The 13237-nt window shown below is 43.9% G+C and overlaps 1 protein-coding gene across 8 annotated transcripts in view; it reads right to left on the bottom strand.

Annotated features, from left to right (window-relative positions):
* The window catches only part of Rabgef1 (RAB guanine nucleotide exchange factor 1), a 52002-nt gene that overhangs the window by 28950 nt on the left and 9815 nt on the right, over positions 1 to 13237 (bottom strand). For all 8 annotated transcript variants that reach the window (XR_013047666.1, XR_013047664.1, XR_013047665.1 and 5 more), the window contains exon 2: positions 1843 to 2028. Coding sequence is in view for 4 of the 8 variants with exons in the window: in XM_076560615.1 (XP_076416730.1) it covers positions 1843 to 2021 (179 nt within the window). In the remaining 4 variants the exon portion in view is untranslated. The remainder of the gene's footprint in view (positions 1 to 1842; positions 2029 to 13237) is intronic.

Genomic DNA, 13237 nt, shown 5'->3' with positions numbered 1-13237 from the left:
TGGTGCTGGGTGATGGAGGCACATACCTTTAATCCCAGCACTCAGGAGGCAGAGGCAGGTGGATCTCTGTGAGTTCCAGGCCAGTCTGGTCTACAGAGGGAGTTTCAGGGCAGCCAGGGCTATACAGAGAAACCCTGTCTCAAAAACACCAAAGAAAAAAACAGGGCTAAGGAGGGTTGGTGAGATGGCTCAGTGTGTAAAGACACTGGTCACCAGGCTGACCTCTTGAGTTTGACCCCTGAGCTCCAATGGTGGAAGGAAAGAACCGCTGTAAGTTGTCCTCCATCCTCCAAACAAGCACTGTGGCATCTGCACACTCACACACACAATAAATCAATGGAGGAGCTGGACAGATGGCTCAGTGTGCAAAAGCAACTGCTGCTTGTGTAGAGGATCTGGATTTGGTTCCCAGCACCCACGTGGCAACTCACAACCTTCTATAACTCCAGCTCTAGAGAGTCTGACTTCTTCTGGTCTCCCCAGGCACTGAACACATGTGGTGCACTTACATACATGCAGGCACCCACACACATAAAAAAATACGTCTAAAAAAATATAGAAAGAAATGTAATTTTAAAAATGTAAGGCTTAGATGTAGCTCAGTTGATAGACTGCTTGCCTAGCACTCACAAAGCCCTGAGTTCAGTCCCAGCACTGCATACACCTGTATTACCAGTACTTGGGAGGTAAAGGCAGGAATATCAAAAGTCCGGGGTAATCCTCGATGACATAGTAAGTTTGAGGTCAGCTTGAGATATAGGATGACGTGGAGTCTAATACATGAAAGTATAGTTTCCAACGGGAACTTAGACATAAAGTGTGGCTTCTAGCCAGGCTTGGTGGCTCACACCTGTGCCTACAGCACTTGGAAGGCAGAGACAGGAGGATCACTGATAATGAGATGGACTATATGCTGAATACACTGAAGTCTCCAAATGATGAGGAACTGACTGCAAACCAACTATCATTCTGGAACTCACTGTGTGGCAGAGAACCCAGAAAGATTACAAACCCACGAAGTTACCCTGTTTATATCTATACTTCAGTACTTACCTCCAGGAGCTATATAAAAACCTAAGAGGCTAGAGATGGCCCAGAAGTTAAGATCACAGGCCCTGGAAGTAGATCACAAGCCATAATTCTCTGAGTTCACCAAGGATGTGAACATGAACAGCATAGTTACTCAACAAATACCAAGTGACTAGACACGGAAGAGCAGCAAGCGCTGGCATCTGGTTTGACCCACTGAGACAGCATCACAGTCAGCAGGATGTCATGCCAAAGGATCAGCTTTACTCCTGGCATTTTCCAAGCCCCGGAACTTCTACCTTTTAATTTTTGTCATACTCATATTCAGAAATGACAACTACTTTGGAGTGATCCCATTTTAAAAGAAAAATTGAATATCCCCAATTTAAGGACCATGTACATAAACTGGGGTTGATTACTGAGTGTTTTACATGGTACTGCGCGCCTGCCATGCTGGGTATGTCAAAAGAATGAGAAGAGCGATACTTGAGCGTCACTTGTCAAACCCTGTGTGCAGCATGTCACATGTGTGACCTCAGTTCATCTTTACCACAAAGTATGCTTGCCTTCAAAAGAGGTAAGAACAGCACACTCAAATGTAAAATCAACAAACACAAAATGAAGAAATCACTAAAAGTGATTTAATGAGTACTGACCAGAAAGAAGAAAGAATCCTCTCTTGATGACAAATTGACCTGCTGATAGATAGTTCTTAATAAGAGAGAGTACGGCTGGGCAATGGCAGGACTTTGTGCCTGGTTACGTCACTGGTAGCCACTCCCCACCCCTACCTAGACAGTGAGGTCCTTTTACCTTTCTGCCAGTTCCCAGTCCTCTTGGATCTGCTTCTGCCGGGCCTTGTGGTACTCCTCCCTCCAGCACTTGGAGCAGAAACCCTGCCAGGCAGGGTTGCCGTAGTAACCGCATCCTTTCTTGCACAGGAGCTCAGATTGATCCACATGAATTCCCCGGCGTTCGGACTTCAGGCTCATCTTCTTCCTGATAACCAAGGAGTGAGAAAGCATTGAAAACTAATTTACTACCATACTACTAAAATACAACACTCATGAAGAAAAATTCAAGTGAGTCCAAGATCTTCAAGCCGTAACGGGAAAAAGGAAGAGAGGGAGGAAAGACAGAACAAAACCCAAAGTTAAACCTGGCAAGTTCAAGCAGAGTCACACTAAAGAAAGACTTCAATCTGATGGCCCAAAATACACAGTGCACCTTAACAGACTAATACTGGATTAGAGACCTAAGCATAAAGCTTTAAACTCCTAGAAGAAAAGCCTCCTGACACTGGCAAGGACTTCTTCACTACACCGAAGCAACAAAAACAGACAAGTGGGACAAGAGCAAACTTGAAAACCTCTGCACAGCAAAGCAGTCAGCAGAGTAAAGGGGCAGCCTATGGACTGAGAGAGGACATTTCCAACATCTACAGAAAAGGCAAAACCCAAATCATAAAAAGCACACCGACAATCCAACAAGACAAAGAACTAGAGTAGACAACTCCAAAGAAGAAAGACAGCAGATAGCAAGACCTTGTCTCAAACACACACACACACACACACACACACACACACACACACACACACACACACACACACACACACACACACGGCTCAGCAGCTAAAGATTCTGCCCGGCAGAAGCAGATCCAAGAGGACTGGAAACTGGCAGAAAGGTAAAAGGACCTCACTGGCTAGCTGGGGGTGGGGGGTGGCTACCAGTGACGTAACCAGTTGATGACCTGAGTTTGAGCCCTCCGACTTGCATGGGAGATGGAGAGACAACTCCTAAAAGCTGTCCACTGGCCTCCTCACATGTGCTGTGGCACATGCTTACACACAAACAAAATTAATAAAATATACTCTGTATAATGGCCAACAAGCTGAGATGGTGGTGCACGCCTTTAACCCTAGCACTCGGAAAACAGAGGCAAGTGGATCTCTGTGAGTTCTGGGCCAGCCAGGAATACACAGTAAGACCCTGCCTCTCACAAGCAAACAAACAAACAAAAATGACTAACGAAAACTGGGCATGTTGGCATATGCCTATAATTCCAGAAATCCGAGGCAGGAGGACTGCAGGTTCTGGGCCTACCTAGCTTACAGAAACTTTATCTCAAAATAAATATTTAATAGTCAGCAAATGCTTCAGAGAAACTATTGGAATAAATCAAAACCACAATGAGACATCACTTCACATTGGTAGGAAATTCACCTTAAACACACACACACACACACACACACACACACACACACACAAATTGAAGGTGTTGTTGATAGGAATGTGAAGAAATCAGAACCCTTTTGTACTGTTGAGTAGGAATGTAAAGAGGTGCAGCCACCACAGACACAACCTGTCCATTATATAGAACCTGTTTTTCCATCCAGAAGACTGGGAATTGGAGGTAATTAATAGCCTGGTGATCTGTGTTATCTGTAGGGCCAGGCCATATCAAGCTCCCACAACCAGGACCAGAGGTGGCTAATAGTCGAAATGATCCTTACATTATCTGTATAGCCAGGAGCTCCCCCAAGCTCCCACAATCAGGACTGGAGATGGCTAATAGCCCAAATGACCTGTTCACTATCTGTATGAACAAGACCAGATCCTTCCCTAGGCCCTTAAGCTAGTACAGGTAGCCTATCTCTAGAACCCATCTTCTAGGAGATAGTGACATGCACTTTGAATTGAATTTTGATATAATTATACCTCCTTGTACACCAGGGATTATATGACATCAGGAACTTTTCCCCAAATTGTACTGTGTTTAAATATGCTGCCAATAAACCACTTGGCATCAGACTCCCAAAGATCTAGCATGGCTGGCTAATTTGGGCTGAACTGAGTTTTCATTTTCATATTTTTGAGGTGTGTTTCTCTACCTGCCATGATACTTGCAGGGACCGCAAAAGACCCTATCTCAAAACAAACAAACAAACAAAAAATTAAAAACAAAGCCAGGTGTAGTCCCACAGGCCTTTAATCCCAGGCAGGCGAATCTCCTTTGAGTTTGAGGCCAGCCTGGTCTACATAGAGTTCCAGGACAGCCACGACTACAGAGAGACCTGTCTCAACATTGAAAACAAAAAACAAAAAACAGTAAAACATTTTAGTTCATGGGCTGGCAGGATGACTCGGTGGGTAAGTGACTCACATGGTGGAAGAAGACACAACTCTTAGTCCTCTGACCTCCATACACAGTGGCGTGTGCACAAACCCAACCCTACACATGCACAAATAACTAAAAATTTTAAAATGTTAAAAAAAATATATAAAGAGAGGGCTGAGGATCTACCTCAGTGGTAGGGTATTTGCCTAGCATGTGGGAGGCCCTGTGTTCAATCCACATTACTAAAAGGAAAATAGAAGTATATAAACTATACTAAAAACAAGTAACAGAGAAGAGGTACACACGCAGGTAAGATTACAATTTTTTTCTACTACACTATCTGCAACTGCTTGTCCAAACTCACACACATGCACAAAAATTTCAGTGGGATCACTGTTTCCCATACAAATAACGCTCATGCCTCAGCTGACAACTTTCTTTTTTAGTTGTTTGAGCAGAGTAAAGGTAAATTTATTAAGAACAAGTGAAGGAAAATGCTGAGTGGGAAGGACTTCAAGGGAGGAATACCCTAGAATCATTAGCTACACTTTTGCTTTTTCAAAGAAAGATATATCTATTCTAAGGATCCTTTGTTTCAGACATTGTTGCTACAGCTCCTTTTTCATAGTGAATAAGCTTTTCTTTAAGATCTGACAGAGCTGAGGGCTTCCAAAAGACAGAAAGGTACTTGCGTGTGGCTGGAGAGATGGCTCAGCAGTTAAGAGCACTGGCTGCTCTTCCAGAGGACCTGGGTTCCACTCTCAGCACCCATAAGGCAACTCTCCATGGGTGCCAGTTACACACATGGTGCACACACATACATTCTAGCAAAACACCCATACACATAAGAACTTCTTAAAGATATTTGTCTAAAAAAGAAAAAAAAATTGGCTAACACCAGAGCCACCCCCAGCTCATCAAGCTCCACCCTAAGGAGAAGTCATGTAAGCAGGAGACCATGATGGGACCAGCACATAGCTAGCTGGCTGCCAGCAGAGCCATTAAAGCACCTGCTCACAAGAGTACACCCTCTCTGGAGGGGTGAGGAAGCCTCATCGTGCAGCCCTGCTACTGCGGCTCTATGAGACAAGTCCACTGATCCGATTCTCAAACTTTCCTCACAAATTCAGAACTGTGCTTCCAGAAGGCAGCTGTTGGTGACCTGATTGGCACATTTTTAAAGAATACAATCTATGTGCTAACCTCCCTAAACATGTGACCATTATGCCAAAAGATATCCAGATAGCACACTGGGCACATGGAGAATGTGCGTATGAGTCCTCGATGGGGTGGGCATGATGGTTTGGCAGAAGCCTGATGACCTAAGTTCGATATTAGGAAACCAAATAAAGGTGGAAGGAATTAATCAGTCCCATCAGTTGTTTTCTGACCTCCACAAGCATGGTGGGGTCTCTATTCACACATACATGCACACACTAATAATAACAATAACACTTCAAGCCACTGATAGGGAATGTGTCATTCCATCACTGTAACAAAAGAGATGACATAAACAACTTATAAGAAGGAATGGTAGGTTGTTCGTTCATTCATTCATTCATTCATTCATTCATTCATTCATTCATTCATTCAGACAGGGTCTTGCTATGTAGCCAAGGCTGGCATCATACCTGCAATGCTGTCAAGGACGACCTTTAACTCCTGAGGGAACAAAAGTACATAAACTCCACTAAAAACTAGCAACAGAGAAGGAGTTCACACACAGGTAAAATTACAGTTTTCCACTATGCTATTTGTAACTGCTTGTCCAAACTCACAAATCTGCACACATTGTTTTTCAGCAGAGGAACTGGCTGCTCAGTCGTTAAGAATGCTTACTGCTCTTGCAGAGGACCAGTTAGGTTCCCAGCATCCACGCTGGACAGTTCACAACTGCCCATAACTCGAGCTCCAGGGGATCTGACACCCTATTTTAGCTTCAGTGGGAATCTGCACTCATATATGCACATACTTACACAGACACACACCCACAGTACCCCTATCAGGTACTTACAATTGCCTAGAACCCTGAACCCAGGGTACAAAGAATGTAGTGTATGTGGGCACCTTCACTAGTGTGTACCTACACACAGACACACAAACATGCACAGGATAAAAATAACAAAATAATAATTTTAAAAGTTTTTTTCTTTTACTGTTATCAGTAATTCTGAATGTTAGCTATTTTTCCCCAATGGGTCAAAAGGTAGCTAAGCACAAGATTAGGAAGGAAAAACACAGGGACAGAGATCAGGTCCTAGCAGTTTTTCCATATTCATGTATGTAAATTCTTAAGATAAATTCAGAAATATAAACCATTTAAACAAGTCAGAATGTTTCAGGGAACCAGTTTCAGTAGTTCAACTCTGAAGTCATCTTAACTATGACCTCGGCAACTGGGAGGTAGAAGCAGTGGCATCAAGAGCTCACAGTCGTCCCTGAACATAACAGGTATGATGCCAGCCTAGGCTGCACAGCAAGACCCTGTCTGAATGAATGAACGAACCAATCTACCGTTCCTTCTTATAAGTTCTTTTTTTTTTTTTTTTTTTTTTTGGTTTTTTGAGACAGGGTTTCTCTGTGTAGCTTTGCGCCTTTCCTGGAACTCACTTGGTAGCCCAGGCTGGCCTCGAACTCCCAGAGATCCGCCTGGCTCTGACTCCCGAGTGCTGGGATTAAAGGCGTGCGACACCACTGCCCGGCTCTTATAAGTTCTTATCTCGTGTGTTTTGTTACAAGATGGAACACTTATAGCACAATGACGACAATATTCAAGAATAACTGGAAAGATTCATTAAAACTGGGGCTGGGGAGATGGCTCAGTAGATAAAGTTACTGTTGCACAAGCATAAAGACCTGAGTTTAGTCCCCAGCATCACCTCAAAGCTGGAACGGCAATATGCTATCCACCTGTAACTTCAGTGCTGGGCATAGAGACAGGGAGATCCCTGGGGCTTGCTAGCCAGTCAGACTAGTGGTGATAGGCATGATCACCTATATTAATTAATGAACTAATTTTTAAAAATTTGATATAAGGTTGCATTATATAGCTCTGAATGGCACGGAACTAGCTATGTAGACCAGGCTGGCCTCCAATTCAGAGATCTGCCTGTCCCTGCCTCCCAAGTGCTGGAAGTAAAGGTGTGTGCCAGCACATTTGGCAAATAAAAATATTTAAAAAAAAAAATAAGGACAACAACTGAAGAAGGTAGTCTACCCAACTTCAACCTCTGGCTTCCACACACATGCACACACATGTGTACCTATCTACACACCCATATGGACACATACATATACCATGCACAAAACAAATAGATGAAATTCTACCTACTAGTGGATCTATGTATGTGTCAAAGTATGCTCAGCTTCAGACTCTCATATGTTTTCTGGAGCCACCAAGTTGCCTCTGTATACACAGGTTCTGCCCCTCAGAACCAAAGCCCTACTGGCCAGAGAGGTTTGAGAACAATCTCACCCTTTGGCTGAATATTTAGGTATGCAGACACAAGGTAAACCCCAGAAGGAAGTCAGGTATAACCTGAAGGTATGCAGACACAAGGTGAACCCAGAAGGAAGTCAGGTATAACCTGAAGGTATGCAGACACAAGGTGAACCCAGAAGGAAGTCAGGCATAACCTGAAACCAAAAGCAGATCACAGAGATGAGTGGATGCAGAGAAAAAGGCCTGACAGTGAGCAGTAGAGACAGAAAGGGCACACTGACCACTCTCTTCTTAGGATGCTCAAAAGTAAGGGGGGGGGGAGGGGGGAGGGAAGGAGGGAATATATGAATTAGGAAGAAGATCAGAACCCAGTATCTCAGTGTCACCAAACCCTCAGTGAGATCGCCATTTCCCTCCAGCATCAGACACTGGGCCTGCAACACAGGGAAAGCTCAAGTTCTGGCCAAAGCAGGAGAAAGGCACAGGGAGATCCTTCTAGTCTACTGTGTCTAGTGGGGGGGGGGGTGCGAGCACAGGTACTCACATGGAGGCAAGAGGTCACCCTCAAGTGTCATTCCTCAGGACCGTCCTCCCCCCCCCCAAGGCAGGGTCTCCCACTCACCAATTAGGCTAGGCTGACTGGCCAGTGAGCCCCAGGGACAGACACTCAGTCTCTGCTTCCTCAGTGCTAGGATTACAAGTCTGCCCCCCACCAGGTACTTTCCTGACAGAGCTCTCTCCCCAGCCCCTACTTCACTGCCATCCCTTCTCTTAACCACAGGGACAGACAACCCTGTACCCCTGCCGCAGTGGCTGGAGTAGGAGCCAAACTCTGTAGGGCTCGGCTGGCTCTGTGCTGCTCCTGGGTGCTGCCGAATGTGGAAGCGGCAGAGCAGAGCAACAGAAGAAGTGGAAGACAAGCCCCCAGAGAACAAAAATACAGGAAAAATTTCTCAGGCACAATTCCCAAGAAAGAACTTCCTAAGCTAGACGATGGTGGTGCATGCCTTTAATCCCAGCATTCAGGAAGCAGAGGCAGACGGATCTCTGTGAATTCGAGGACAGCCAGGTTTACAAATCAAGGTCCAGGACAGCAAGAGCTGTTATACAGAGAAAAACCAAAAAAAGAAGAAAGAAAGAAAGAAAGAAAGAAAGGAAGGAAGGAAGGAAGGAAGGAAGGAAGGAAGGAAGGAAGGAAGGAAGGAAGGAAGGAAGGAAGGAAGGAGAAAGAAAGAACTTTCTGGCCAGATGTTGGGGTAATCCAAGTACTGGTCAGACTGAGGCAGGAGGATCATGAACTCAAGGCCAGCCTGGGCTACATATACAGTAGGTTCCAGGCCAACCTGAGCTACCTAGTGAGACTCTTTATGGGCTAGGGCTGGCAAGATAAGTCGGCAGTCAGAGCTTGCTGCCCAGCCAGACAATCTGAGGTCAACCTTTGGGTCTGAAATGGTGGGAGGAGAGAAGGAACTCCAGCAAGCTGTCCTCTGACCTCCGCACACACAGCATGATGTGTGTGCATCTACAAACATACACAAAACATAACTGAAAATGTAAAAAGAAAAGAGATACAAGTGTTCTTTTCCAGAACGAGGGGAGAGTCTGTTTACTGTGCAGTCCAGTGAGTGCACCACGTCCCTCCCCGTGAAAGTCAACAGACTAATAAAGTCATGAAATCTGGGTTCCTTAATCTTGAACTCCTCAGCTGTGACTGCCTACATGGGACTTGTGGGGCAAAGGTACTCCCTGTGACGTAAAGCCTGTTCTGCTGATATCCTGAATAGCGGGTCCCTTTGTTCCTGTCTTCTGCCTGTAGCTATCAACTTTGGCAGGCTCACTTGCTAGCTGTAAGCAGGGCAAAAGTTCCAGTCCTTTACTGTCCTTAACAATTCCAGCAAGGAGTACATGGGAAACTATTACCACCCTTAGCCATGAGAACACTACAAGGAGAAGCCATCAGACGGGGCTGGGGGTGTAGTTCAGTGGTAGAGCACTTGCCTAATTTGCTCAAGGCCCTGGGTTCGATCCCCTGCACTGCCAAAAACAAAATTAACAACTGAAAAGTCCCCCAGCGTGAGGCATCACTCACACCTATCATTTGACACAAACATTGGTACTACCCGAGGCATTCCTGTACTGAGGGGAATGTAAAATAGCACTGCCGACAGGGGACAGCTTCTTTTTCGTTATTTTGCTTTTCTGACATAGGGTCACACTCTGAGATCCATACTGATGTCAAACTCATAGCAATTCTCCTGCCTCAGGCTCCTGAGTGCTGGCATTATCTCCTGAGTGCTGGCATTACAGGTGTGAACCACCACACCCACCTACATATTCTATAGTGTTTACTCAATAACTCAACAAATATTTTTGCATACTGACAGACACCGGGGCCACTACCATAAGTAAAAAGCTCTGTGGGTCTTCCTGTTTAACATGGGCAGTATATCGTTTAGAGCCTGAATAAAGAAATACTATTAATATTGAATAATTATTCTTTTCTTATTTTTCTTTTTTTCTTTTTTTGGTTTTTCTAGACAGGGTTTCTTTATATAGCACTGGCTGTCCTGAAACTTGCTCTATAGACTAACTCAGAGATCCACCTGCCTCTGCCTCCAGAGTGTTGGGACTAAAAGCATGCACCACCACTGAGTAATTAATCTTAGAACAACTAAACTTCATAAACTTATAACAAGCCAGTTATGACGTGTATATGAAATCTATGGAACTCTAACAATTGCTGGATAACAAGATATATAATGAGGTACAAAATATCTCACCCACAATAACATCAACATGTAAAAACACCTAGGAGAAATATTTTAATAAAAAAGTCATGTGGCTGATGTAAAAATATTGACATATAAGGCATGGTCACAGACACGACTACTCCTAGCTCTTGGGAGGTTGAGGTAGGAGGAGTCCATGTTCAAGATCAACCTGGACTCAAAGGAAAAAAATGGAAATGAAGAAAGCTAATGGTAAGGCTATAACTAGTCAGACGTACAGTGATACTGAATAAAATACATATAAAACATTAGTAAAATGACACAGGTTCCAAGATCTATAAATTTACTACAAATGACAAAATTCTCAAGACTTTTTGGAACTTGGCAAAATGATTCCATATCTTACCAGCAACAGTAAACAGTACAGTTTTGCTGGGCGATGGTGGCACACACCTTTAACCTCAGCACTGGCGAGGCAGAGGCAGGTGGATCTCTGAGTTTGAGTCTAGTCTACAGAACAAGTTCCAGGACAGTCAGGACTACACAGAGAAACCATGCCTTAAAAAACTAAAACCAAAATCAAACCATAAAAACCTCCACAGGACAGCTTTTAATTTTCTTTTTTTTTTCTTTTTTTCAGTTTTTAATTTTCTAAATTAATCTTCTGAATTATTCCCTGCATACTAATTAAAACAGTATGAACTAAAAAAAAAAAACCACTAAAAAATACAAATACAAAACCTCCAAATGAATTCTAATATGCCATAACACAAATAATATTAAAGGAAGGGGGAAAGGAATGTTTCAAATAAACAGTTGTGAATAACTGGCCAGCAATCTGATATCCCTCAAAATAACTGGAAAGAGGTGTTAAAGAGGCTGGAGAGACAGCTAGGTGGTTAAGAGCACTGGCTGCTCTTGCTAGAGGACCTGGGTTCTATTCCCAGCACCCACAGCAGCTCACAACTGTAACTCCAGTTCCAGGGGTTTTGATGCCCTCTTCTGGCCTCCACAGGTACTGCATGCAAGCTATGACAGACAAGTCAGCAAAACACCCACACACATAAAACTCAGTGATAGCAAGGTCTGGGATGGACTAGGTTACATGAAAACCTGTCTCAAAAAATAAAAACAAGAGGCTGCAGAGAGGGCTCAGTGGTTCTGTTCTTGCTGCTCCTGCAGAAAGCCTGAGTTTGATTCCCTAATCCACAATATGTGGCTCAAAACTTCCTGTAACTCCAGCTCCAGGGGATCTGATGCCCTCTTCTGGACTTCCATGAGCACCTGCACATGGGCACAGACAAATATATATACACATAATTAATGAATTTATAGGGATCCACCTGCCTCTGCTGGGATTAAAGATGTGCACCATCACATCCATTTTTTTTTAAGAGGGAAGAGATGACCAAGTTTCCAGTTTGTCACACTATGTAACCCAAGCTGGCCTGCAGTCCTCTTAACTCAGACTCCCATGTGATGATTACAAGTGTCCACCATCACACCACCACAACTTAAAATCTTTGAAGAGAGACAGAAAGATGAAAGACCTAACATTTCACGTTTATGAAACTTCTATACCTAGAAGCTACAGGAAAATCAAGAAGGAAGTGAATCTGAATACACAAATTTAAATGTCCATCTAGTTTTAAAAAGGCCTCACCTGTGACCAAAATAGAGCAGCAAAAAGAGAGTGGAAAATAACACTGACATATGCCAATGAGGCAGTCTCTTACACAGAGAGATAATATTAATAAAAGCCTGAGATCGGTTGGCAGCTGGCAGGACAAGAGCATGGGCGGGTTCTTTGCAAACTGAGCAGCCTCCTCGAAACCCAAGTGGAAAGTCCTAGTGCATATATTTGACATTTTGATATACGCCTCCAAACAGGCCTCAGAAAAAGGCAATGCCTGTCCTGCCTGCCATTCCACTCCCAGGGTAAGGGAACCTACTTCCCACAGACTCAGAAGCAGCATCAGAAAACTTTCATTTTTGCCAATCAACAGTTATCCAATGTTATTGCTGTTTGCCTTTAAAGATTTTATTTTTAAGCCGGGCAGTGGTGGTGCACACCTTTAATCCCAGCACTCGGGAGGCAGAGGCAGGCGGATCTCTGTGAGTTCGAGGCCAGCCTGGGCTACAGAGTGAGTTCCAGGACAGGCTCCAAAGCTACACAGAGAAACCCTGTCTCGAAAAACCAAAAAAAAAAAAAAAAAAAAAAAAATTATTTTTAACTATGTGATGTATGTGCGGGGGCAGAGGGTGTCCTGTGCACATGTGAGTGCAGGTGCTCCAGGAGGCCAGAAAAGGGTGTTGGGTCCTAGGGAGCTGGAGCTACAGGCAGTTGAGTGCTTCCAACATGGGTGCTACAGGTTCTCTGTAGTGGCAGTATGTGCTCTTAACCTGAGCCCTTTCTTCAGCACCTGATTAACAACTTTTATTGATATTTGTTACCACACGTAAATTTTTTCAATTAAATTAACTACTGATATTCTCTGCTCCCATGTTGGTATCTCTAATTTTCCATTTGATTCCCAAGTGCTCTTTTTGAATGATCTTTTTTTTTTTTTTTTTTTTTGCCTTCTTTTATGTTATGAAGGCACTATCACACAAAGACATGGCATTTCAGATCTGTATACAGGGTTCATCAACTTCCCTGCTTGATACACATTCCTTGTAAAAGCAGTATTTCGTGTATACAACTGACGTCAGGCTTCCGTGTTAACTGCTACAAAACAAAGTATGTAAACACTACACTGTTGAAGTCATCCCAAAGATAATCAATCCATGAGACAATTTAGAGAGTGAGCTGAGCCAGTGGAGGGGCATTCTTCAGGACTTCCAGGCAACTACCCTTCGCTGTGCTCAGCCACATCCTCTTCACTTGAGCACGTTAGAGCTCTAATCTGAGCACAC

Source organism: Peromyscus maniculatus, chromosome 23, assembly GCF_049852395.1.
Source record: "Peromyscus maniculatus bairdii isolate BWxNUB_F1_BW_parent chromosome 23, HU_Pman_BW_mat_3.1, whole genome shotgun sequence".
Lineage (NCBI taxonomy): Eukaryota > Metazoa > Chordata > Mammalia > Rodentia > Cricetidae > Peromyscus > Peromyscus maniculatus.
Note: the sequence above shows the minus strand (reverse complement) of the source record. Positions and strands in the feature narration are given on the sequence as shown.